Source organism: Larimichthys crocea, chromosome VIII (genome assembly GCF_000972845.2).
Source record: "Larimichthys crocea isolate SSNF chromosome VIII, L_crocea_2.0, whole genome shotgun sequence".
Taxonomy (NCBI): domain Eukaryota; kingdom Metazoa; phylum Chordata; class Actinopteri; family Sciaenidae; genus Larimichthys; species Larimichthys crocea.
Window position 1 is genome coordinate 25998845 of NC_040018.1, and position 27699 is coordinate 26026543.

General features: G+C 37.7%; 2 protein-coding genes and 1 long non-coding RNA gene across 8 annotated transcripts; 1 reads left to right on the top strand and 2 right to left on the bottom strand.

The window, feature by feature from the left end:
- Positions 1–604: 604 nt before the first annotated feature.
- Positions 605–5968, bottom strand: slc7a6os (solute carrier family 7 member 6 opposite strand). The gene is made up of 5 exons (XM_010732022.3): positions 5681–5968; positions 4181–4510; positions 2800–3006; positions 2281–2413; positions 605–1537 (listed from the first exon to the last, which is right to left on the bottom strand). The coding sequence occupies exons 1-5, from the start codon at positions 5867–5869 to the stop codon at positions 1404–1406; spliced, it is 993 nt and encodes a 330-aa protein (XP_010730324.2). The 5' UTR covers positions 5870–5968; the 3' UTR covers positions 605–1403.
- LOC113746322 (uncharacterized) lies at positions 5862–16602 on the top strand. The gene is made up of 3 exons (XR_003462744.1): positions 5862–5997; positions 8356–8527; positions 16486–16602. It is a non-coding gene; the product is annotated as an uncharacterized LOC113746322 (long non-coding RNA).
- Positions 9051–26453, bottom strand: LOC104919923 (adhesion G-protein coupled receptor G1). 6 transcript variants are annotated; one of them, XM_027281419.1, is made up of 16 exons: positions 26141–26233; positions 25747–25832; positions 24931–25146; positions 24632–24800; positions 23955–24093; positions 23705–23827; positions 23390–23512; positions 22556–22595; positions 21874–21968; positions 21598–21716; positions 21112–21380; positions 20687–20792; positions 16274–16590; positions 15030–16194; positions 14629–14683; positions 14216–14302 (listed from the first exon to the last, which is right to left on the bottom strand). In XM_027281419.1, exons 1-14 carry the CDS (start codon positions 26158–26160, stop codon positions 16082–16084), a joined length of 1935 nt encoding a protein of 644 aa, XP_027137220.1. In that variant the 5' UTR covers positions 26161–26233; the 3' UTR covers positions 14216–14302; positions 14629–14683; positions 15030–16081. The 6 variants fall into 6 exon arrangements, with proteins under 6 accessions (XP_027137221.1, XP_027137222.1, XP_027137220.1 ...); XM_027281418.1 differs by lacking the exon at positions 26141–26233 and adding an exon at positions 26385–26453 and having other exon boundaries at positions 15030–16590; XM_027281416.1 differs by having other exon boundaries at positions 15030–16590.
- Positions 26454–27699: the final 1246 nt, after the last annotated feature.

The following is a 27699-nucleotide window of genomic DNA, read 5'->3' on the forward strand; positions in this document are numbered from 1 at the left end:
CAAAATATTACAAAATACCAAACTATCAGGAGTAACTTGCTTCTGGTTCTTGAATTGGTTCTCCTCTGTGAGGCTGACTGCTGCTGTATTCTTAAACGTCTGTCTTGATGGCATAATTTTCCGAGGCTGTACGCTACATAAAAACTTTGAGAAACACTACAATATGTAATTTATATGACAAGTGTGTAGAGAACTAAAAATTATGTTCACGTCTAGTTAAATTATATTAGTACTCAATCTAGTTCCACAGGTGCATCATACACACAAGTGCCATATGGCCATGAGGAACATGCTTAACTACCAAATCAACCAAATCGTGATTTTATATGTTGAATATTGAGGGGACTAAACCTTTGATGTGAAGTAACACAACCGCAATTGTTACATCACAGCGGTTTGACAGTTTTGTGAATGAGCATCCCATAAACATTCACATTTCTGAATAAATAGTTTAACTTCCTCTAGCTGTAATATAAAACTTATAGACCGTTAATTCATCTTGTGGATCAGGGATTGCAAACTTTCTTTGGATTTTGAATTTTCATTTTTTTCCTACCTAAAAAGTATGTATGTGTGTGTGTGTTTATAACGCAGGACAAATGAACACTGGGATGTTTGGAGTTTATTTTGAAAGCTTTCTTTTTATACACATCTACATATTTACAAAAAGTTTAAATCAACAAGCATCCAAGAAACAATCAGAACTTCAAAAAAGGGGGAATCTCTGAACCAAACTCACACACACACAACAAAAAATAATGCACCACGCTTTCACATTATGCAAGAAATCTTTTAAACGCGCACAGTTATACCTAACACACACACACACACACACACACTACCATGCACAAAATGCAAACAGCCTAAATTGCAACCACGCGCAGCCCCAAGACGTCTCACTAACAGAAGTGTTAACAGCACAAAGCATACCAGGCATGTAACACTAATATGCAACATTTCTAACACGCACACGCCCACATCCACTTTAAACAAACACACACGTTCACTCCACCAGTTAAAAAAAAACAAACAACCAAAAAAAACAAAAAAAAAAACACCCTGAATCCTTCTAGAAAGAACACATACTCCATCGCCTGTGCAGGAGAGACAGAGTGGTGGATTTCGTGTTAACAATGCCAATTTTCTGAATCATAAGTTGCCGATATTTTTAACAGACTGGCACATGAAGTTTTTTGAACATGTAGGGTGTTAATGGTTGACGGGATGTTTGTCTGTATGCTACACATATAATTGCTACAGTACACTTTTCAGGCTGGTTTCTGTTGACGTGCCAGTCTAGTGGTTGTTTTCCCTCTGCTCTCGCCTGCACAGATCAAATCAAGGAATATGGTGTCGTTTGTGAAGAGGACATTGGGAAGATCCACTGACAGGTGTGGGCTAATTTAATCAGAATCATATTTGTTTCCATCATCGTCGTCGTCGTCATCCTCACCACGACAGCCCAGCTCATGCAGCACTTCCCTCTGGTATTGCTGCCAGCTCCTTCGGCTGTACGAGTGCTCCTCCTCCCAGTAACCTGCGGACACGAGAGGGAAAGCAGCCGATTAATGACAGGACGGACTGGAAAACCTCATGAGTTTCAAGTTAAGATGGGGAGATGCGCTCTAACAAATTAAGCTTGGAAGATGAGCTGCAACCTACAAAGACTGGATAAAAATGTACAAAGATTATTTGTGGACATTAACAGTCAACTGATCAAATACACTGAATGATGGTGCACAAAAACTGATGCGCGTTGCTTGTACCAAAACAAATCAGCAGCTTTCAGCGTATATGAACCAAACAAAGATCCTGGATTTGAGATGTGTTGGCAAAGTGAGCTGTATAGATCAATACTTTATTGATCCAGGGGGAAATTCAAGCATCAAACAGCTGAATTAAAATGAAAATTTACACTAAGAAATTAAACCTGTGCAGACAAATTAAGCACGTGTTAAAATCTGTACATCATTGGTGGCTGATGTCAGTCGCAAATATGAAAGATGTTTGAAAAGTTAACATCTGTACATCACACAGTTCATGATTTTATCTGCTGGCTGTGAACGCTACTTGACCCACGCCAACGAACACAGACTAAAAAAAGACCTTGTGTCACAGCATGCAACTGAAAATAACTTTTGGACAATTTTCAAACCCGTATTGATCGAACAAAACTTCAGGGAACTTCACTATAGTCTAAAATGTACTGCTAAAATTTATGTTTCGGCCTACACAGGCTTTGAATAAAATAATAATTATAGTAAAAAATTTAATACATACCTCCATAGCGCTCCTCCCGGTCACTGTCTCCATCACTCTCCTCATCAGGATAGTCATTCCTCCAGTTGCCTTCCTCGTTTTCATCATCCTCATCCTCATATACTTCCTCTTCATGAACCACGAGGTCGGGCACCTGAGACAAACAATTTGTTTATCTGTAAGCTTCATTTCATGTTTATTTATTATTGGTTTTACTGTGCTCAGAGAAATGATATAATCTACTATCTCATATGGTGGTCTCATCTGTCAAATTAGAACAGCAACATGTGGAGAAACAAGTTTATAATTGTACTGACTGGCCAAAAGAGTTAAAGAGAAAGTTTACAGTGAGGTAGAGACGAGCTGCGTCTCAGCTGACTGCCCATTTATCCAAATAGAAACTCTATACGGGCAGATAATGGGTGTAAAATGGGGTTTGTTTCTCCTCATGTCTACTCTCTACTTCTTCACCCATGTCTTCATTCACTCACTCCGATTTTCAGCACTCATTCATCTGTCCGTCCATCCATCCACACACACCAGTTCTCCCTCGTCAGCATAGACCCTGACAGACAAGATGTCCTGGATCCACCCTGGTGTGACTGTCTCCTGGTAGTAAAGGTCATAGACGTAGTCAGTGTCCTGCTCCCGGTGCTCCTCCCCTGCTCGCTCTCCAGATATGCTCAGATGCTCACGCAGCATCTTGGTGTTGTTGCACAGGATCACTTCTGGGTCCGAGGTCAGCGTCTTTACGAGAAAGTAAAAGAATAAATTAAACAATATAGACCAATAACTCTTTCATTAATTTGTCAGAGGCTGTGTGAATCCAGTAAATACACTGCAGTCAGCAAGTAAACTAAAAAAAAAAGTGTCACAACCACAAAGATCTATTCTTCATATTCAAACTGAATTTCAACAGTTAATTAACAAGATATTTTCTGTGGAATACATTCAGCAGATGTACTTTGATTACCTCTAATTTAAAAAGGCAATTTGTAACCCTCCCCCACCACAGCGATGATGTTGGTAATGTCAACAACATTTGCACTGCTATCAAAGTATGCCGTACAGGCAACTCATTTTCACATTGATTAAACAATTCATCTTAATTAGGGTTAAAAAAATGTTTTTAAATATATATTTTAACTCTTTCCATCAATGAGAGAGTCAGTATTTTAACTGACCGACTTAAAACTAGATGAACTAGTTAAGTCATTTTCTTATTAGCACATGAAAATATAAAAACACATTATGTAATGTTAAGTTGTAACAGCAGCAGCGCAGGAATTATTTTAAAATGGAGCAGATGATGACAGAAACACATTATGTGTATTGATAACAGGACTTTAAGCCTGCATCGTCTTGTAAGTTCTCATAGTTGTACTGCAGTTATATTTCCAATCTACAGAGTTTATAGAGTATCACATTGTTGGATCTCCGTCTAAAATAGTGCCACACCAAGATAATTAAACCACAGCTTGTTCTCTGGTTCCTAAATCCATGCTTTGACTGGGCGCAGCACCTCGCAGTGAAACTCCCTGATGCATTTTTTGTTAATTGATGGCGTTGATTACATTAACAAGTCGCCCCAGCACTAATCGCTTTTCGGTTTTCTCTGATTGCTGCATGAGAGAAAGAAGAAATTCATTCAACATCATTAACGTAAAAGCGTGAAAGGATTAACTGCTTAGCAGATACCACAGATACAGAAGACAGGTCAGCATCAAAGTCCACAAAAATGTCAAGGCACTAAGCAAGCAAAACTGATACAGCTGGCTTTCACTTTCATCATAACTAATTGATATTCATGGTTCAAGTAAGCTGTACGGGCAGTGGATGAAAGCTTACTGGGAGCTGACTGTGTGCAAGTTGTCACTTTGCATTGATACAGACATTAAAGCTGCATCAACGGCCAACTCACCTTGCCAGAAAACTTGTCTTTGTCCTCTACATCCTCATGCAGGAGGTCAACCACCTGGATTTCACCGAGAGCCCAACATTTGTCCTGCTCTTTCGCAGTTTCCCCTGCATCCTCAGGAACATCTGTCGGGGAGGCTTGCTGCTCAGCCGGACTCGACAGCCCTGTACGGTGACTCGAGACTATTCTGTAGCGTTCCTCCCTACGGGTGCTCCACTTTGTGCTCCTCAGGTCCCCAATTATCCGCTGTGAACTGGCAGCAGACGGACGCAGCGCATGGGCCATGCGAGGTCGGGCCAAAGCCTGTCGGACCTGCGTTTGAACAGGAGCATCCTGGTGAGGAGAGGACAAAAAAAAGGTGAGACTCTAGACTAGTGTATGCCAAACTTTTTAATACCACCTCAGAAACTTCAAACTGCATCATCCACCTCCTGTCTAATCTAAATATCTGCAAAGATATACATCATCGGTGGGTCAAACAGCACCTGGGTTACCTCTAATAGGCCATCTATAACTGCACGTACCTGTCAATCAAGCAATCACCCAAACCACTGTCTGAACCAGGCACATGTAAACACGTTTTATTTCTGCAGCGATGTTGGACATTTTAACACGATGGGAGTCTCAAGCGGCCTTTCAATGAATTACAGTTTTTAGCACTCCCACATTTGGTTTCATTTCCCAACACTGGAGGCTGCCGCTTGGTTTTATTCCAAAAATATTATTTATTGTCGACATTTTTTTAAAATCCTGACCCAGAACCGGGTCAAGAACAAGAGCTAGTTTGGTGTTAAAGGGTTTCTCATAACCCTCATAATCTGAGATTTGCATGCACTGTGTATATAAATAAATATAAATATATATATAAATATAAATAAATAAAGATTACCACCAGATGAAAGTCAAGTACCACGGTTTGAGTAGCAGTGCTGTAAAAGGCTACAAGGAAATATTTTATTCATGACACCTGTAAATTAAAGGAAATTGGTCCAGATAAGTCAAACACAATCCTCACACACGCCTCCTAAAACATGTCACATTAATAAACAGCATAATAAAAGGACACACGTAAAAGCGCACATCCTTTTTAAATCATGTATTTCACCACACCACATCACGTTTACCGTGTAAGATCATTATTAGCTCATGTTACTGATGAATATTGGTGCTTAAAAAACTGTGTAATATTATTATTAATGCGGGATGAAGTGAAACCTTTGCCGAGGCCTGAAAACACGTCACAACTATCAACAACAACAACCTGAGCTAGCACAGGCTAACGCTGGCTAACTAGCCTGCGAGTGCTAACAACAACTAGCTCAAAAGGCGGGCTCTGTCCCAAACACCGACGGTATTTTTTTAGATTTATAACCAGGAGGTCATCTTCACCCGGTCTTCACGTCTATACCGAGGCGCTGCTTCGCGGGTATCCGCCGCTTCCACCGCCCCGCTGCGATGACGTTCGCCCCGCAGCGCTCGGCTGGCTAACACCGGGCCTCTCACCTGTGTCGCTACAGTCGCCACGAGTTTGAAGACAGAGTTTTCCACCTCGGCTTCGTTGGGCTCCGGTACCGTTTCACCTGGGCTCTGGGACGTCTCTGGACGGATACGTTTGCACGCAAGCAACAGCGCATCTGCCGGGTCGGTGCCCCTTTTTCTCTTGACTCGCAGGATGGTCGTGTTCGGATCCATGATGTCCCTCTTGTGTCTGAGTTTGTCTGGCCCGTCTGGATGATCAGAGACAGAGAGAGAGAGGGAAACCAGAGAGGACTCACTCCGCCTTTATGTCCGAGTACCAGCAACGTCACAGCATGGCCGAGGTAAAAAAAGAAAAAAAATAGAAATAGAAATACTGTGTTTTTCTACAAGTATGGAAGTCCCAAGCAGTCAGACATTTTCATTTATTTGTCTCGATTTTCTTGTCTTTATTTGTGCCACTGTGTAGAAATAATGACATGTTTTTCTTTCTTTTCAAGAGCTCAGGAAAATGAGGTAATGCCATAATTAATTAACCCTTAATTAATTAATAGTTACGTTAAAGATCCTTCGACACATAAATGTGTGTATGAACATATCAAGCTATAAAAATCTTATAAATGATTATTTTTAAATATATTTTTAGACCATCATCAGACCTAATCATACATATCAAATATTCATGACTTTCTTTTATTTTTAACCCTTAAATGGCCAAGTGTATGTCAAAGATTAGCAGCAATATTTATTTATATGCTTTTTTTTTTTTTTTTGTAGTGTCATATTTCATAAAATAATTACGTTAAAGACCCTTCCACACATAAATGTGCTTGGGGTCGTTAGAAGGTTAATTTAGTCAAGTCAAGTCAACTTTATTATCAATACTGCTACAGGACATACAGAGAATTGAAATTGTGTTTCCCTCTTATCCCGGTGCAAACAGCACTAAACATGAAGTATAAAATACAAAATATAAGTGAAGATGTAAAAATATAAAAATAAAAATATAGATATAAAAATATATACAAGCTAAAAGACATCCAAGAATAGAAAAGACAGTGGCAAGTCCAGAGATATAAATAGTATAAATATGGCAATATTGGAATTGGAATGAACAGTGTAAACTAAATTATCAATATAAATATAAATATGGAAGTATGGACAGAATTTACAGTATAAACAGGTCTATATAAAAAAAAAATCTTAAGAAAGAATCTTGAGAAAATAAAAGGATAGTCTACTACAGGAGTGTCCAAACTACATGAGGGACAGATGCCCAGGGCAAGGGGCAATACTAACATTTAAAAATTGGAAAAATATGAACAGTAGAAATTACATACAAATGGACTGTTCTGTAACAATTTTGTTTTCATTGTCACAATTTCACAAAATCTTTTTTTTTTTTTTTTTTTTGTAAATGGCAATGTAACCAAATTTAAGCCAATCAGGCGTGATCAAAATCGAAAAACCAATTCTGCCTTTCTTTTACATCTGAAGTCAGATAACACAGAATAAATTGTATGGAACACATTATACTTGCATGAAGTTGATACAGATCTTAACCTCATGTTCTGCATGTTATGCAGTTATATCTATAGTTATGTTTATGAGAGTTATGTTAGAGTTATTACTCTGTTATGTTATGAGTAATGCAGTGTAGCGCATTCAAATGCTTTGTTATGTCAAACAAAAAGGCAGATCTTCCAGCCATACAGTATCTGAGAATCCTAGCAGGCCATAAATAATATGTTATAAAAATTAAGCTTTAGACCGCATGAAATCTGACCATACTTTGGACATGCCTGGCCTAGTATATTAATAAATTATTGCAATTGCAACTTTCTCCTGCTCCTCTGACATTGCTACACTGAATAATGTTCCATGATGATGATGATTTAATATACTAGACTATCCTTTTTTTTTTCGAGATGTCAAATTAATTGTGCCATTATCTCAAAAAAAAAAACAACAACTTTGGTTTTCTTGAGATATCCCTCATGTCAGGATGTCAGGAACATTTGTTATTTTAACATAATGACAAAAATAACTTCAGATCTCGAGACAACAAATTAAATGAACTTTATCACGAGAAAACGGAAGAAATAAAATGTATTAATGTTTGACGGCTTAAGGCTTCCATATTCAGGTGCTTGTAAGTACGATAATGTATCCTGATAATTCTAACCAATTAAATTGTTGTATGACAATAATAACATTTTTAAAAGTAAAGAATTATTTTACAAATCAATTCAGATTTTTTAGTTATGCAGTACATGAGTTTTAATTTGAAGACATTATAATCAATTACTTTGCAGATTAAATAACCTTCTTATAACAATATTTTATAATTATTTCATAACACTAAACTGGCTACACTGGCATCATTTCATATGTTCCCTTTCCTGGCTGTTTAGGAAAAGTAATATCAAGGCAAGCTCCAGTAATTTAAGGAAACAAATTGTGGCTTAAATAAAAAATGATCAGGGTACAAATACCTGTGGAGATCAATAATTTGATTTGATGATGAGAATTACTAATATAAAGAAAAATCTCTTCCGATACATGTTAATCACAATATTTCTTAGAGGATTGGGAATATTGGAAAATTCCATTTACAGTATATGACATGAAATGGGAATTATTATAATTTATTATCACTGTCCTTAAAGTGCAGAATTCTTTCCTTCATGTTCTTCTTTCAGTGTTTCAGTGTTTATCAGGAGGTCTGCCTTCAGGGCTGGTCATTAGACAGAAGAAAAAAGGAAACAGTTGGTTGCTCCAGTATATCTTGCTCTGAACGGGCGTCATCACATGACTAGTTCAACTGTATGAAGAAGTGGAGCCACACTGAAAAAAAGGAGTCACATCCCTCCTGTAAGTAGGCCTAAGGTTTTCTTGCTTCCTGTTTCTATGAAGAAAAATTGAAACAGAATTTCTGATAAAAGCTCTCTGCAATAATCCCAAATACCTTCAGCTAATAGTCTCATATTTAATTTTGGTATATTCAGCATGCCACCCGTGTGCTTGGATGTGTTCACCTCTCCTGTCACCATAATGTGTGGACAGCACAGGGCAAAAACTGCATGAGTGAAAACTGCAGAATTAATAGATAATGCCGCGTATGTAAAAAGCCAGTGTCTGGCCTAAAAAGATAAGCTCCTCCCGAGGTACGAATATCCCCAAAAAACACTGTGTCTCAGGTTTTAACATATAAATATAGTTGCTTTCTTTCTTTCTGATAATAACATGTATTATGATACTCACTTTTGAAAAGACAATGAGAGATTTCTTTTAATTAGTGATTCACCATGATAATATTTGTCCGTCTATATCTGATATTACTGTAACCTTAAGAGTCATCAACAGTGGAAGAATAAATAATTAGAAGGGGTTACGGTTTGTGATGCATGATTATATTTTTTATTTAAAGAAGTTGCATTAATTCATTGTTAATGTTATTATTTGACTGCACATGACCAGAGTCTAGTAAGCACCTAATATAGGCAATGGATAATAATACATTTGTTTTAGTTGTGAATATTAGTTATTGATAAAGGATCCAGCTGAGGTGTCTCTGATTAGGATGTCCCCTGGATGCCTTCCTTTGGATATGTTCTGGGCATGTCCAAGTGGGAAAACCCAGAACCCGCTGGAGGGACTACATAGCCCATCTGGCCTGGGATGCCTCAGGATCCCCCAGGAGGAGCTGGAATATGTTGCTGAAGAGAGTGGCATCTAGAGTGCCCTACTGAACCTGCTACCACCACGACCCAACACCAGATAAGCAGAATAAAATGGATGGAGATCAGTTATTGAAACTGGTAGTCATCATTTTCTGAGAGGAAGAGTGGTCTCTGATGGAGGAGTCATTGTCAGATCGAGACTTCCTGGTCACAGCCACAGACCACAGGAACATAGATACACCTGAGAAGAAGGAGAAAAGAGAAAGGCAGTGAGTTTCTCCAGCAAATCATAAAAGCACAATGCATATTTCCTAAGGATCATTCATATACTGACCCTGCAGGGAGTTTAGTATAGTGAATACATAGATCCCAGGGAGAGAAATGTAGGTGGTGCTCAACAACCCCCAAGTTAAACTCAGCACACAGCTGAGGCCCAGCACTGTGGTACAGTCCTTCCACAACCGGGTCATTTTCTCTTTGTTCATCTTCTTCCAGCTAATGGTGCTCTCAGTGCCATGGCAACCTCTTCTTAGCCCCCAGATCCTAAACACCACCATCCCCAGCATGCAGGAATTATACAGAATGACCAGGCACGGGAAGGCCACAGTAGTGATGTAGCTGACTAAAACCCTCTGTGGGAACTGGCTGCTCATCCAGCATCTGCAGGAACAAAACAACAATGGAAATTTATGTCAGAATCATAATATGTATTTCCTAACAAGTTCTGTTTGTGCTGGAATATATAAAATCCAATGAACGATGAATCTTTGTTTCTTACATCTGCGATGTTGAATTGTTGTCGTCCCTCACATTCACAATGTATTTGCCGTAAACACCTAAAATCCCACAAACCACTACAGTCAGTGTAGGAAGACCTGCGTAATGACAAGACAATTTCATGCTGTTAGAGTCAAGGCTGAATTGATCCCACCAACAACCTATGAGTGACAGAGCCTCATTGTTACCCAAATACAATTAAAAACTCAACATATTCTTTCATTACCGTGAACATGGGCACCGTTTGTTTATTTGGACCTGACCCCACATCACACACACAGCCTGCTGCTGTAAATACTCACTAAATCACTGCGTCTGTGGTTCCAACAAATACTTCCTCAGTTTCAGTAATGCTTGCTAAAAAACTGCAGCACCCAGCTGCTGAGAGATAGACTAATACATTGTTGGTTTTTCAGCGTTGACAATAAGAATCACACATGTTATATCGATGTGTACGTTTTGAATCTGTATCTGCTGGGAGTGAAAGTAAGCAACCAATTACCTATATCAGTTTACAGTTTTTGCTGCACCCAAGTGGCCAAAAGACCTACTGCAGGTTTAATTTTTTTAACGTTGGTTTAAAGTCGTGCATGTGTGCAACAGTAAAATTACCACAAACCAAATGACACATAATGAATGTAGAGCTTTGGTTATCTGGACCTCTGATGGCTGCTTATCCAGGGTGGTAATCCTAACTAACATTGTAATACCTTAAAAATACCTTTAAAAATTAAAATTGAAAAAAAAAAAAAAAAAGAATATTGGACAATTTATTCCAACCAAAAAATAAGATTAAAGGACCAGAGGGTAGGAATTTGTGGCATCTGATTGCAACAGTTTCGCCTCACCCTCTCTTTCCACTCACCCCATCCCACCAAGCTGAGTTTGAGCATGTATCTCCTGACGTAGATATTGAAGACTTTGACTAGGAGAAGGTAGAGGTGGAATCCTTCCAGAGCTGCCCAGCTGAACGTGGCTAACAGGGACCAGTGCAAAAAGAGACCCAGACCCCGGCAAACCAAACTGTCCTCATTGTCTTTTAGCAGCCACCCTGAGAGGCAGCACAGCAGGAAGCTGAGGTGGAGGCAGAGCAGCGCCCCTGTTAGTTGCATGTGCACACCGATGGCTTTCTCTGGACGGCGGCATCTGAAAGATATATCGTGATCATTTTTGTAGGTACAGTACTACATTTGGCCATTTTTTGAGTAGTTACCTTAGCTACTGATAAACAGTTTCATATTCACTGACTGGCTACTTCACTTCTGCTTTCTTTGAATTTGTCTGGCATATAGTATTACTATTTGACAACATCAGGATGTAATGTCCAACCTCTTTATAGCTGTCCAGACTGCCACGCTCAAAGGTGGCCTGCTGTGTCTAAGCAAAAGTAGAACACGCTGAAAACAACAACAACCTATTCTTACAAAGATTTCCATGTAGACTCCTCGTGGTTATGCTGTTATCAGATATTCTAATATAGTACTCCATGGACTACTAAAAATAATTAAACAGAAAACTCACTGTAGACATATATAGATGATCAGGCTGATGATTGTGAAGAAGACAGAGAGAGTTGAGCCAATGTAGGTGATATAGCTTAGGGCCACAGCATTACTTTTATCCACTGATAATACTGGGTTCTGGAACAGAAAAGGGTCGAATTATTATTTTTTAATTAAAGGAGGCATCATCAGTAGACTCAACTTACTTTAATTTGCTTTTGCTGATTTTCTTGAGAATGGAAATCTGACAATTTTGTAAACCAATTATCTCCCCAAGTGACAACAAAATTCACCTTTGGTGTAAACAATGACAATTAAGCCTATAATTATGATGATCACCAAGCCTCATCTCTCCCTTAATTACTGTACAAGCTTTCCGTTCTTGCATATCACTTGTTTGACGATAACGGTGGCTGATTTATCACTCAGTAGGTTTTGTATATGCAAAGTGAAGTGACAACTTTAGTCGGCCAGTTTTATCAACTGCATTTGCTGCATTTACATTAAGAAATATCCAGATGAGCACTGATATGTCCGATCTGGTATCGCAAACATTAGCTATCAATGCTGCTTGGCTTTGGAAGTAATGCTTGGTTAGTCCCCTGTTTCTAGTGGTAGACTGGTGAGCCAGGTATGCAAATATTTGCAGCTTACATTAGAGCAGATAAATACTGTTTCATTGATTCATTTTACTTTGTGCAGTGTGAGTCTGGCAATGGTTTGTAGACAGCAAGCTGATTAGTATCATGGAGCTAAAGGTATAATAGATAGTCTTATTCATTTCAGTGTTATAGTCTATAGTCCAATGAGGATGCCTGCTCGTCTTCCAACAGGATGTTTATGGCAGTTTATTTAATGCCCAGAGGTGTTATTATTTAAAAAAAAAAACATTTTCTAAATGTTACATGGAGAACTTAGAGAAATAATTTATTCCACGTCTGTGATAGCATAAAATCATTAACTCTATTATAGGTTTTAAATCCAGATTGATGGCTTCAAAATTATAAGTTTTATTTTTTATTTCCTCATGTTCTCTCTATATGGGGACAAAAACTGTCGTTTTAATGGACATTTTTGTCTCTAATGAGCTGCTTGTGCTTCTATTACTACTACTTTTTTAAAAATGAAAAAGCCAAAAAATGTTTCTAATGATTCACAAGGCTTAAATGTGTTTGCTATGGTTGCTAATCTGTGGTTGGATAATCATGGCTTGGTGAGGGGTTTAACAAATGGTCAATCGAGACAAATTTGTACGCCTAAATTTCAGGAACAGAAGCATTAAATGGTGCACCCATAGTACGCCCATCATGTCCCTGCTGTGGTGCAAAATATTTACTATTCAGTTCAAAATGTAAATACTGTATCTAAGGGATGATCATGTGTTTTCTCATTGTGAATTCAACAAGTTTGAAAAACTTTTGATTTGAAAACATCCTATAAAGACATATTCTGTACAGGATGTAGCATGCAACTGAGAGAAAACTTTTGTATAACTTTTGTATAAGGGTTTACCACAAGCACGGCAAAGAAACTCAGGTGGTTGCAGCTGCAAATAAATTCAGTGTCAGTGTTATTGGTTTCACAGCCGCCTGTGCTCCAACGACCTAAAAAGGCAAAAATGATAGTACGTGAGGACAGCTTTTTTTTTAAGAGCGATAAATTTTGAACAGTGGCATACAGTATGAAACCCACCTTTTCCAACCATGTGCAATGACTCCTGCCAAAACACACAAATCCCATTTTGCATCTAAACAAAAAGGGCTTTCAGAATTAGAGGAAAGCAGTTACATTTATTCAGATATAATGTGAGCACAGTTACTGTCATTTTACCGTTTTGTCATGTTTGAAGATTAGTTTGATGGGTTGTGGAAGGTCTTTGACATGACTGACCCCTGCCCTCACTGCCAGGACAGACCCTCCCATAACAGTGCCTTGCATGTGAGGTTGGACATGTCCTCTTGTTTTCGGAGGGGGGCTGAGCTGCAATTATAAAGCGAGCGATATGACATTTGTGCTTGGGTGACGTTATTTGGAGGTAAATCAGCTACAGCTACAGTGTCAACGTTTCCGTAACTTTCATACTACACAAAGACATGCAAATCGATGCAAATCAGCATTAAGGGTACAGTGCTGTCTTGTATTCTTAAACAGAGAGAACTAGTATCAAGGTAAAAAAAAAAAAAAAAAAAAAGTTTGCATCCTCCTGAATTGCATTTATTTATTTATTGCATTTCACCTACTTCTATGAGCATCTCAGCCTTCAGCACTACTCACCTCAAAAAAACTGCTGTTGATCAGAGTGGCTACTAGCTGTACCTCATGATCAGACTCACGTCCTCTGCTTCTTTGGAGAGCTGAGGATGGGATATAAACCCTGTGATGAGGAGTGGGACTCACTTCAGCCTAAAAAAACACAAGTATGTTAGATATAAACCAAGGAAAACGTGTATTTAATACAAAAAGGAAGGATGTACATGTGTGGTAAATGCAATAACTGTTTCACAATTTCCTAATTTCATACAAATCTTCAGACTGTTTTAATTAGTAATTGAGTAACAGATAAACTGGGAACTAGTTACCCAAAATATGGCCTCACCTCTTGAGACAAGTCCACTTTCACACGAATGAAGTTAGGGATGGGTATGCGGCCTCCTACTCGACAGGTTGTAATTTCATTCTCGTAACACCTAACAACAAATATTTTACGTATTTCAGCATTTCAGCAATTCATACATGAAATTGAACAACATGACTAATAAATATAGATTTTAGGAGAACAAACAACGGATTGGCTGGTGAAAGCATTTCAAAACACTGTGATAAAGTAAAGAGGAATATAATGATATAACAACAATATAGGAACTTATTATAATTGATCAGTCATTGTTTGTCTACTTATGCCAAAGCTTTCATTAGACAAAAGGGAACAACCACACTTATAAATATGTGTGGTTGAAAGATGTATTAGCATTCAAAAAGAGGACTGTAATTGTAATTGTACTGTATGACTTACGTTGTCCAGGAGATATTTCCTTGTCTACACTTGTGGATGACATGTTCACAGTATTCTGTGTGAATGAGTGAAAGAGTGAGGAAGAGGTAACAGTCAAAGATAGTACTATATATGTATGGACACACTGAATACAAGACTGACAGTTGTTTCTGTTTAATTCAACCAAGCGAGTCTTTCTTTTGTAACAGTTCCCCACTCACTCTGTGAAACTGGGGATTGCATAACTGGTTGGATAAGACTCTGTATTGTTATGTAGCAGAGGACTGTTGGTGGCTTTATTTTTCTCTTGCTTTGCTCCTCGACCTCAATACGTTAACAGTTAAAAGTTGTATACATATCATAGGCACAAAAATAATCACACAATAAACATACATAACCAACAAACATGGTGAATAACTCACTACCAGCTTGGGTCTCAGAAAACCAGACCAGAAGTGTGACGATAAAAAGAGTAATCCACATTGTGTGTTGCCGTTGAGCCATAAGATGCTAGTGTTCCATACACAGGATAGTTTGCATAGTGAGGTCAGCCTGGAGTTTCACATGTACATATATTACACTCCTGTGGTGGAGTGGGGGTGGGTGCATCATATTGACAGGAAATGATTCATGAGAGATGTGTTACAAAGGGTTTTTAAATCATCCAATTCCTCTGAATTGCTGAGGTTACGTTTTATAGGAAATTTCTTCTCACATTTCGTAAAATGTCCCATTGTGTGTTAACAGATTAGGTCAATGTGGAGGCTTCATTTGAGACTGAGCTGTCATCATTTCATAATTTATTTTAAAAAGTTATGACTGAAAAAAAACAAAGAACAAATCTTCACCACTCAACATCTGACTCAGGCTATTCATAGAAACAAATATATGAATATTTTATGATTAAGACGCCAACATTGAGCAAAGAGCCTAAATGAAAGAGGAAGTTTCTAAATGTTAGTGTTTTCCAGTAGATGAAAGAAGAAGAAATGGTGAAGTCACGATGGCCAAATCGTCAACTGACACAGCTGGAAGTGAAACTGAGACCTGCGCAATGTACTATTTTCCAAAGCTGGCAGCTCACTTGGGGAAATAATAATGCAATTTAGACTCTGACTATTTGTAGATATTTTAATATATCATTTCAATAATTCAAAGCAATGCACATGATTTCAAAGACTGGTTTGGGAAACCCACATTGTTGAGTAGTAATATACAAACTTTATTCAAAACCACAATATACAACTGACAGCATGTTAATGAAGGAAACAGCTTTACTATATAAAGTTCACTCACTTACTTTAATGACAGAAGCTCACATTAAAAGATTTATGTTCATGCGAGGACAGCTTTAACGTTACAGAGAACAGTGTTTACATCAAATGTGTACAAGTTGTAGGAAGTTTCAACCTTACATGTTACATGTGAGAGTTACCATTGCTATGGTTACATGAAGGAGGGTAAGGGGGGGGGGCTATTCAGACTTCATTACCACAGTCTTCCCCGGGGATGAAATCTGTCTGTCCTCCATATTTTTCTTCCTCTGTTTGTCGACTGACAGACAGATCCACAGGAAGATAAAGAAGCCTGGATAAAGACAAAACCATTAGTGGAGTTACAAGCTGGTAAAACTTCAGACAAACATAACTCTGAACTGACAGCAGACCTTGTAAGGAGTTGAAGATGCAGAAAAGGTAGAGGATGGGGTAGTTGACATATCCTGAGCCCAGGAAGGCTAGACCCCATGTGGTCCCCATCAGGCAGGTAAGACCTAACACAGTGAGGGCATTCCTGCAGGATGCTCTCAATTTCTCTGGGTCTCCCCAAGCCCTTCCCCCAGGCTTTGGTTTGCTCCTGAACGTTTGTTTCATCTTACAGATGCTAGAGGCTACAGTCAACAGTATGCCGGTGTTGAAGATGAAAATCATTGTGAAATACACCAAGTTCAGGGAGTAGAAGAAGGAGTCATCGGTAATCCAGCATCTGTGGGACAGGCAAGACACCAAAAGGACTTTGAGAATACAATTGTGTTGTTGTGTAACCATAGATGTCGACAGATTAAGATACTTAAATATTGCTTTATATATGATACAGCACATGTAAACCCAAACAGTGCAATTGTGAGTAAAGTAGACAGTTAACAAAGTTCTTCTAATGAGTTATTTGTTGTTTGACGTTCAGGCTCAGTCCTAAAATTTTTAAATGGCTACTCTTTGGCAAAGGGGGACAAATTTTCTAGCACTGGAGAAAAACAGTTCAGAGGCATGACTCTACTTCTTCAAAGCGGCTCTTCAGAAATTCCTTGTTCCGTACTGTCTATGGTTGCACCTCACAAGGAATCCTTTCTGTGGAAACCCACAAAGGAGGAAGGAAGACTTACTTACTAGAAAAAAAAAACATGATAAGACTGATGATCAGACTGAACCCTCCTAATAGTTTCTATTGACAGGGCTCCAGAGTGTGACATAACATGCATTTATTTTGCAAGCGCATCATCTCTCTGTGCTCTCCTGTGACCAAACTCACACTCATGGTAGGATCATATCGTGGTCTAAACCAATAAGAGACAGAGCTTGGGCGGGTCTTTGCCTCTGATTGGCTGTGGTCCTGTTCACTGCTCTAAGTTGTGTGCGTTTAAAAATTGCGAGCGACCTGTGCGCCAGAGTAGCCTAACTGAAACCTGCCTATTTTCTAGAAAAAATTCAACAGAAGAATGGCAGAGAGGAAGAGGAGCGCCGTGTGGCTGTATTTTCAAGCCGAAAGCGAGACAACAGCAAAATGTGGGATTTGTAAAAAGCTAGTCAAGTATAGTGGAAACACTACCAATTTATATAAACATATAAAAAAAAAACATCCAAAAGAAAACATGCAGCAACAAAATAATAAAAAAGGAAACATCACAAAAAACACTTAAGGTCATAAAAATTAATTGAGGTTTAGCAATTCAATGACGCGTTCACCTTATTTACTTAAAAAAGTATCGGTATCTGCGATACTGGCCCGTATTTACTTGGTATTGGATCGATACCAAAATATGCAGTATCGCACACCATTACTGGTAAGATGCCAAGACCCGGTCCTTTGGCCTCTGAGTCTGAGATAGCCCTGCCCCAAGACGTAAATTTAAAAGCCCAAATATTTTTTTTTCAGACAGGATTGGCTAAAACAATTTCCCTGGCTGAGGTATAACAAATGACGTAACTCAACGCACTGCGTTTATTGTCAGGAGTGCGGTCAGAATATGGCCGATAATAGTGCATTGGTAAGCAGGTCAACAACGTTTTGTATCGAAACTTTAAAAAAACACAACATGTCTAAAAAAACACACTATATTCCCTGACAAGTGTGTAGAGAAAGTGGCCCCTCTCCCAGCTGCATTTCAGCAGCAGGCTGTAATAATCAGGTCCTCTGAGGAATCGGAAATGATAATCAAATATAATGTTGCATATAACATTGCCAAAGAGGAGTTGCCGTTCACCAAATTTAAAGCAGAAAATCTTCTATATTAAAGATACGCAACGAAATGTTTTGTTTTACTTAAAATGTTTGAGTTTGAAATGTTCATTTTCAGCTCAGTGAAGCTCTTTGAACACGTTACTTTAATTGTGCTTTAAATAAAGACAAGCATTTCTCTACACCTTATTCTTGTTTTAAAATCAAACACATTATATGAAAGTTATGGAGAGCGATAAAAAAGTGACCTTATGGCGTTAAAGGCGACACAATCCTTTGTGTCTTATAGTGAGGTCACATTGCAAAGGGATAACCACCATTAACTACCAACATATTGTAAGACAGACTTGGAAAAATATGAACCTATCCTTTTTAAATGTGTGGGGAGCACAGATAAGTACACACTCCATGACTTGCAACTTGATTTTCTTCTGTAATTATCCACGTGATTGCATTGTCTGTATTTTTACAGCAGAAACATGAGACAGGGATTGCTAACACTCATGTGGCTCGCCTCACTGTGGTCACTGAAAATGCCATTTCAGCCCTGAGAGCAGTTCTGTTTTCGTCAAAGGTGAAATTGAGTGATCTCCTCAGGTTGACTGATAGACTTGTTTGGCTTGTGCTATACTTTGTATTTAGACTGCCCAAAGAAAATCATTCACATAATCAGAAAATTCTGATGAGAAAATTCTGTCTCGATGAGAGCAAATCTCTGAAACACTGAAAACTGACTTGTTGAATGCACATGTATAAACACAGCACATGTGACTAATTAGGATTGAATTTTCTCCTGTATTGAGTGAAAGCACTGTAGCCGCGAAAAAAGGCTACAATGTAATCCTTGCGAGCAATTGTGTTTGATTAAGTTAAGTCCACTAAAAGTGTTATTTTTCCTTGATCTGGTCTGTGAAATCTCTGTGGCCAGTCACAGCAACCACAGGAACACCACCGGTTGTCTGAGCTTTGGAGCCTTGTAGCAACTGGTTCACGCTCACTTCTCCATGAGCAAGACCTGGTTTCTCTGTAAGGTCATGTCATCGGGCACTTTAAATAACAATCAAAGAAGCACTTTTAATGGATGTACGTTAATGGCATGCAATTACCTGTCAGTACTCTCACTCAATACTGGACCAGCTTCAAACTTGTTATCCTCATTGCTCATTTTGACACAAAAACATGAGGTTGAAAAACACCAAAGTCACCCTTTAAACAAGAAATTCAACTGATTCTGGGAATCTTTATTTGCTTTTGATACCTTAAAATGTATTTATTTTTATTATTTATATTCATTTTTTTCTTATCTGCACTTTTAAAGCTTCCTTTTTAAATTATTTGAATATTTGTGCTGGTAATGAAATACAATTATTCATGGTCTCTTTTTCCATAAAATATTGTGCAGGTAGTCTGGACTCTGGATATTTTTTTAACTCTTTTAAAATAATTTGGGCTGTGACATTTTAGCTTTAATTTCTTATCTTAAAGTCTGTGTAAAGGCAATTCTGAGATTTCTTTCGAAATACATTAAATATGTTGGAAAATAGTTGCTGACAACATGTGAAAAGACTTTCAACGATAGCAGAGAGATGAATTCATCTCGCTCAGTGTTTCAAAGTTAGTCATGTCATTTTCTGAACTCATCTGACACATTTCAGTTGCATCAAAATGGCTTCAGCACATCCAGCGGTCACGCCCCCACAATCCTGGAGCTGAGAATACTGCTCATTTTTACCCAATTTTGATGCCTAATTTCATAAACTTGTATATATTTTTAATCATTCAAATATGGCTGGGTGGTTAATTACACTTTCCTTTTTGGTCTGACGAACACATATGTATTCTTACTTTACATGGACTTTAATGCCAGTGTTTGTATGATTAGAGCTGTAGTAACATTTTTATGATTGATTGATTAGTGTACGGATGAGTCTATTAAAAAAAAGGAAATAAAAGGCTCATTACAATTTTCTAAAGCACAAAGTGTCTTACCAGTTTGACATAAGTTTCAATGAAATATATTTCATTGTTTGTATTAAATATAAAAATGACAGATGTTTCAAGTTTTGGTAATGATGGTTGTGTGCTGCCCCTCTGGCATGCACGTCTCTGCCTGAGGGTGGCAGTATTACCACAGGACTAGAGCGTTACTGCTGTTTGTGTAAGGTGGCGGGTCTTTTATATCTTCGCTGTTATGACGATGCTCGTTTTGTTAGTCTGTCTATGGCGTTATACATTGTACGTTAGCATTAAGATAGCAGACTTTATTCATGTTGTTATGATGGAAGTGTTGAAATCTGTTTCAAACTGTGTTAGTTGAACATATTTGGTACTTAAAGATTATTTTAGTCCTCTTTTGCTGTATGTATTTCAGTTTTACAGTAAACTTCAAGTGCCAAACTAAACACAGCACATTCTGGGAGGGCAGAATAGGTTGTTTTAATGTAAGTGTTATATTTAGAGACATTTAATTGAATTGTTTACTTAAAAGTTTTTTAGAATACATTATGAATGCATGTGAATATAAAGTAAAATAAAAATCATGCTTAAAAAGGGCCTTAGGATATGTTTTACTATAATGGATTATTTCTGCTGTCTTGTCAAAAGCAGTTAGTTTTCAGTTGCTTACATGGCATTTGTGTTGTTACTGTTGGCAATGGTCATTTCTGTAAGTCCATAAAACTGTTTGAAGTCCTTCACTGCCAAAGAGACTGCCACGATCACACCAGGGATCCCTGAGAATCACACACACACACAATTTAACACGTTAATGTATGTATTCAGCTGGAATATGTTTATAAAGAGACAACCTGCTGATGATGGACTTTTCATATACCAAGCATGCACAATATGGCATCGCATCGAGAGGTGGGCTACACCCTGCACAAGTTGCCAGCTCATCACATGACAGACACACAGGAAGAAAAACAACCATTCACACTCACATTTTCCACATAACAAATTAAGTAAAAGTTCAGCTTTCTGAAATATACTCCTGTTCATGTTCTGAGTTAAAAAGGCGGAGTTAAAAGTAGATGCTATTGCAGCACTCACCCCATCCAGCAAGAGACAGTTTGACCAGGTAGTGTTTGTAGTAGGTGTTAAACACCTTTATCAGCAGTAGATAGAGGTGAAGTGCCTCTATGGCCATCCAGGTAAAACAGGAAAGCAAGGAGTAATGCATGAGACTTGCGACACACACACACACCCAGTCTATGTTCAGCTTGGCCCCCCACTCGGTCAGCATGAAGGTTGTATTGAGCAGGAACAAGGCCCCGCTCAGAGATACATGGATAGAGACGGAGAACTCCATTTGGGGGTTTCTGAGGAAAGGAAAGGAGAAAAGTGCTTAGATATAAGTACACAGGCACAGGAAAGATAGGTGCTTTGTTGTGTCTTGTTGTGCCATTTCATAACTGCATAACAGCGTTAGAATGTAAACACTAAATACAAAGAAAGATGAATCGTCAATATCTTCCAAAAAGGCACGTTAGAGTCAGTAGAGTATTACTGAGTTTGATGAAGAATATGTATACCTACCGAATGAACACATATACCACAATGGACAGAGAAGTAAAGAAGGCAGACAAGGCACAGCCTACGTAACTGATGTGTGACAGTATTTTCCAGTGGACCGCTGAAATTGGTTGGTCTCTTATCTGCAGAAAAGGTGGAATAGTGCTGACTGCAATTTACATATTAAGTTTTTGCCAACATCTAGGAACAAGTCAGAGTGATTTAATACCAGTACTAAATACATATGATCATACATGACTATTATCTGTTGATTTATCATCAGTCGAGTTGAGTCCTTACCATTAGAATAGCAAATGGTGTTGCATGGTTGCAACTGCAAGTAACATTAGTTTCGTTCACGGTGGTCTCACATCCATCAGTTTTCCACACAAAATCTGAGAATGTGAACAGTTTTGTTAACTTAATCGGGCATAATTGTGCTAATTCTCTACATAGCAAGATCCTCATTGTTTATCAATTTCACACTTTATACGTACATCTCATCTTTCCATCTCGTGCTAGTCTGACATATGAAAATGAAAACTTCATATCTTGAAAACTTCCCATCACTGCATGCAAATTAAAATTCTCTGACACTTCACAACTTCTCTTGTGTGTAAACTGTATTACACACTGTATTATTATTATTATTATAAAAACTGCTGTTATACACATAAGTATGACCATAAACTGATTCATGTGAGAAAGAGAAATTGGCTGTAGAAAAGAATAATATAGTATATATATATAATAATAATATAGATCATCATTTATGGCTGGTAAACACTGTTACTCACAAGACATAAGACACTATCAGACTTTAATCAGTCTTAAAAAGGTAATTATTATTAAACACATAATCTTAAAATTAATTAGAGATTATTCTATTATAAGATTTGCTAATCTTGCACACACCTTTAAATAACTAAAAACATACTGTTGCACTAAACAGTAACTAAAATACATACAGATATACACCTACAGTGTTCATCAAAGTACCGACACTCTATCCGTGAGGTGTTCTGCAAAAATACAGAAAAAGAGAGTCACATAACGTTATCAATGATATGCGCTGTCCAGTCAAAGAAGCTTATCCTCAACTCTTAAATCTTTTCATTCCCTTTAAAACATGGGTGTCAAACTCATGCCACATATAGCCCAGTTTTGAGCTGAAATTGACCAGTAAACATTGAATAATAACCTATAAACAACAACTACTTTTTGAAAACGTTCACAGTTAATGAACCCAAATCCTATTTGCTACAGAGTTTCTCATCAGGCTAATGTTGCTTGTCAGGGCAAATGATGCCTGCGGACTACAGGATACACGTATTGCATTACTGATCTCTCAGCACTGACACTGCTGTTTCAACAAACCTGCCAACAATTATTTATCTCACAGTGGACTAATCTTGAAAAGCAACATACTTTTTTTTTTTTTTAAGTTGGAATTAATAACTTTTTTAACATGCAGGCCATACGTTTGACAACCCTGCTTTAAAAGGTAAAATGCCACAATGTTCTGACAATTTGTGATGAATTAGAATAGTTCATTGTAATAATGCTATGGAAAATGACAATTTAATCTATAAGGAACATAAAATGAGTATAATTTAAATTTGGTTCTGATTCTGGAGGTGTGATGGGCTGCAGGAAAACAGAAACTGCACAGTGATTCCCACTGAGGTGCAAGAAGTACAAAATGAACAAGCATAAAAACAAATTTAAATTATTTAAAATCTAAATTTAATTATAAACTACTACTACTAAATACTTTATAAATATTTACTAAATTTACATACACATACACACTCACATCCTCTTTGTTGTCTGAAATGTTTCTGAAAATCATCTTGATTGGTGTAGTCAAATCATGAAGGTGTTGTTCTCCCAGGGCCTCTATCCTGATAACCATTGATAGGATTTGTTCCTGGTCAAACTAATGAAGAGACAGATTCAGCACAGCCATGAAAGGAAACACAATGCATTATAATATATATATAAAAATCCACAATGACCCAAGAATCTGCAAACATCCCTACATTTTAAATAGAAATCGCTGACTGAAACATGTGAGTATTAAGACTGAATTTGATGCACAGTGCAGGAGTAAATAGGATAAATTATATACTTGGAACTGGTTGTTGTTTCTGTAGCTGACCAAACCAATAATCCTCTTCTCACTTGGGATGTTGTGCAGGCCTGTCACAGGCAGCCAAACCTCAGGGACAAATGTCTCCGATTGAGGCAGCAGCTAACAGTGGATATAAGAAGATGATGTCAAATTGTCAGTTTGTGTTTTGCACTGAAAGCAAATTGATTGCCTAAAGTGACGTCAGCCATCTAGATTCTCTATCATGTTATCATCAAAGCTGGCGTACCTGTGGAGCTTCTGTCTGGATCCAGGGATCGGTTGAGTAGAGTGCGGTATAGTTGCCAACATTCAAAGACAGGTCTATCATGTTTATAGTCCCAGGCTGGAATATGTTCATGATATTGTGGATTATATGTCTTTCCACGCTGCAGAAAGACAATGGGAACGGATGAATTTGGATTTAAATAAGGTCATCTAATTTAATTTAAGGTAATCTAATTTCATGTCAAACTTCCAATTATGTCTGTGGCAGCCACAGTGGTTGCTTTACATTATGCCTCCTCCCTTCCTCTGTTCTCCAGCCCTTGACACGGAAATTGATCTGCTGTCGTGAAGGATGTTCCACTCCTTAATTTCAACGGTTCTCAAGCATCTCTTAGCATAGGCTGACGATATTCAGCTACAGACAGTTAGCTAAGTGGAAAATGGATACTCTTGGCCACAATTTCAGTGTTTTGAACTTATTTTACCTACTTAACTACTTAGTGTCATGCCTTCACATTTATACTCGTAACTAATCAGAGTATTTTGTAGTTCGTGTTTTTAAATTAATTTGTTTAATTTATATATTTCTAGGAGATTCCTCTTTGTGCCGCTAGAGGGAGTTTGCGTACCAGTGCTTTAAATACGTGGCGATAATCATACTTTTGTTGCAGTATTACAGAAAGCAGGTACGGTTCTTACTTTATAAAGACTTTCTTGACATCGCTGCTTTTCCTGAAGAGTTCTTCACATGAATTCCTTATGTAGAAGAGTAGCATCAGTTCCTTCTGTTGAGCATCACTGCTCTCATAAGATTTAATAAGTTTTTGGATGATACCATTCTCACATAAGTGTAAAGTGCACGTTCCATCTGAGGAGTGAGCGAGAAAACAGATTTAAGACGCAGACATACAGTATATTGCAGAGCTTCACTCTGTAGTGCCCAGTTTTAGAGACCTGTAGGTACAGTCATTTGTTTATTTAGATGATACTGCACTTACAGGGCTTTATGTTGTATTCAAACTTGCCAGCATCGTCTGTCACATTGGTGTGTAAGCAAAAATATGATCCATTGAACCACGTGTTGTCGAAGTTCGTGCAGATAAATACGCAAGGAAATCCATCTTTCTGACAAGTCACGGCATTGTCTTTGTTATCAATGATGCTACCAGATGTTATGGTAGTCGTAATGGTAGCTGATGACGTGTTGACACACACTGGACAAAGAAACAAAAGACGAGAAACAGACACAACTCACTGTACATGTATTCAGTCACAGTGACATGACTAATGACGGTTTCGCCCTCTCTAATTGTCGAGCGGATGTTTCACTGTATGTTCAGACAACAACAAGATAAATTATTGTAATACGGGTAAAACATTCAAGAGAGTGTTCAATCAACGTTTGTCCGACTGCTACAAAAACATTCATGTTAAAAAAGTGCGTAGGATTTAGTGGATGAAAACATAATTGTGCATAAATTGAGCCACCTAAATCTGACACACTGGACCTTTAAGTTGTTTAAGTCAACATCACTGACATGCTTTGGGTTCTTATGTACTAAATCCAAGTCTGTTCAATCAATCAGAAAGTTAATTTCTGTTAATTTAAAAAAGTTAAATGTAACAGAATATACAAGGAGTTTTAATTAAGTTTCTCAGCAAAAACATTTTTACTAGAAATAGTATAATACTATTACATATTTTTTTATATGTTAATAATAAAGTCATATATGTTAATAATAACATCTGTTATACCTATTTTGAATAGATACAGTGCTCAGTACCTAAACTAATAAAACAAAAAAACGTTGTACCTTGTGTTTCCTTGTACCCTGCGTGTGTTTCGTGCAGCAGAAGTAACAGCAGCAAGGGAACCATTGCACTTCCTCTAAACGTGTGACTGAGAAAACAAATAAAAAATATGAATAGAGCTACATTTTGGTGCAGATATATTTTGTGTATCTCTAGTAAGTCATTTTACATTTAAAAGAAATACTATAAGTCAGGGGACAGAAACAAAACACTCTGATAGTCTCTGTTCATAACAAAAAGAGATTTTGAGAGAAATTACTTTTAAGTTTTTACTTTTTCATCTTTCTCTCTCTCTACTTACTGAAGTGTCCCAACGTGAACACAGATTTCAACTGTACAATCTAGATATCAACACTCAAAAATATTCAAAACTCAAAAAGTAACAATAAAGCATACTTGCTAAGGCTTTTGACCATATTGTTAGCCAAATAGAAAAGAGTCTTTCTCACAGCTCCACCTAAGGGGAAATTTAAAGACTATCATAAAGATTTCTTCCAAGTTAGAATAAATGAAATGTCCAACGTTTCTGATGAGATCAAATTCTTCCAAAGTTCTCTTTGTCATCCCCCGTACATTCAAAGTAATTTCCAAAAGTTTAAAGTACACCCAAATAAAGTATAATGTTTGAATAAATACTTACATTAATATTCAGTGAACATAGAGTAGTCCTCTTCTTATCTCCAAAGTGAACAGGAAAATTTGTGAGCTGTGCTGGGCTGGGTTACCTTTTTTCCCTTGTGATTGACGCATGTGTTTGATCTACTGGAGGTTTTTTTTTTTTTTTTATGCAAATATTGTATTTTATTACCAGTGCAACATTGTGACTGCAGGTTGGTTTCATGTTTGCACATAAAGAACTGATGTCATGATCTAAGCTACATCAAAACCACCTCCAACAGAGTTTTGATATGATAGCCTCATGGAAAGCCACAAGTGACAGACAGTAACGTGTGTAGCTGTTCAGCTGTGAAGTAGTAAAGGTTGAAAAAAGCAGCACTACATTAAAACAATATGTACCTACACACATCAAGCACCTGGACAAGTCGGCAGCTCATCACAGGGCACATAGAGACAAACAAACATTCACACTCACATTCACACTTACCAACACATATACACACTTGGGAAAATATAACAAATGCTAAAATGTAGATATATAATAGATATATTTTTCAATGTAGCTTTGTAGCCACTGAATCTACATTCAGTCTATAAAACCTCTGAAATCTGCATTTTTCCTTCGTACTCCAGTGGGAGTGGATGCACACATACTTAAGAAGTGAGCTCCCGTCTGCATCATTCTCCCTTAAAACTTTCACTAAATGTGCTAATATTGTAAAAACCTGCACCACGCTGCCCCAAATTCTTGCTTTTCATGCTTTAAAACTGAATATGAATTCTGCCTAAAAGCTTCAGCTATGTGCAGTTTTTCCACTACATGCCAGTTATTCCGTCCTGTCATTTATGACATCTGTCTTTCCCGTAGATGAACCTATTTTGCACATGCAAAGCACTTGATGAATATAGGTAATCATTACACTAGATTGTACAGCTTGCAAATGTGTTCCTGCTTCTCCTGTGCTGTTGGAGTTGAGCTGAGTCTAGACGGTCACGTCAATGCATGTCTATTTCTATGATGATCTCCAGAGATACAACGACTGCAGGAATACCTCAAACACAAGTGTTTGAAGTCAAAACTTTGTTTTCTAGTGCTGCTTACTCATGTGTTCCAGGGCTTGGCAGCCAACTTGTCCAGGCCACAATATTTATGGCATCTGATGATCATTTACATTTATACAAATATTGTGACGCATTTTTTCAAAACATCCATGCACCAGCAGCCATAATAAAATAGACTTTTATGTCATTATGTTTTGAATGTTGATATGGTGGTTAATGCTGTTGCAGTTAGAAGTAAAACATTGTATTTATTTATGAATTTATCACTCTCTCTT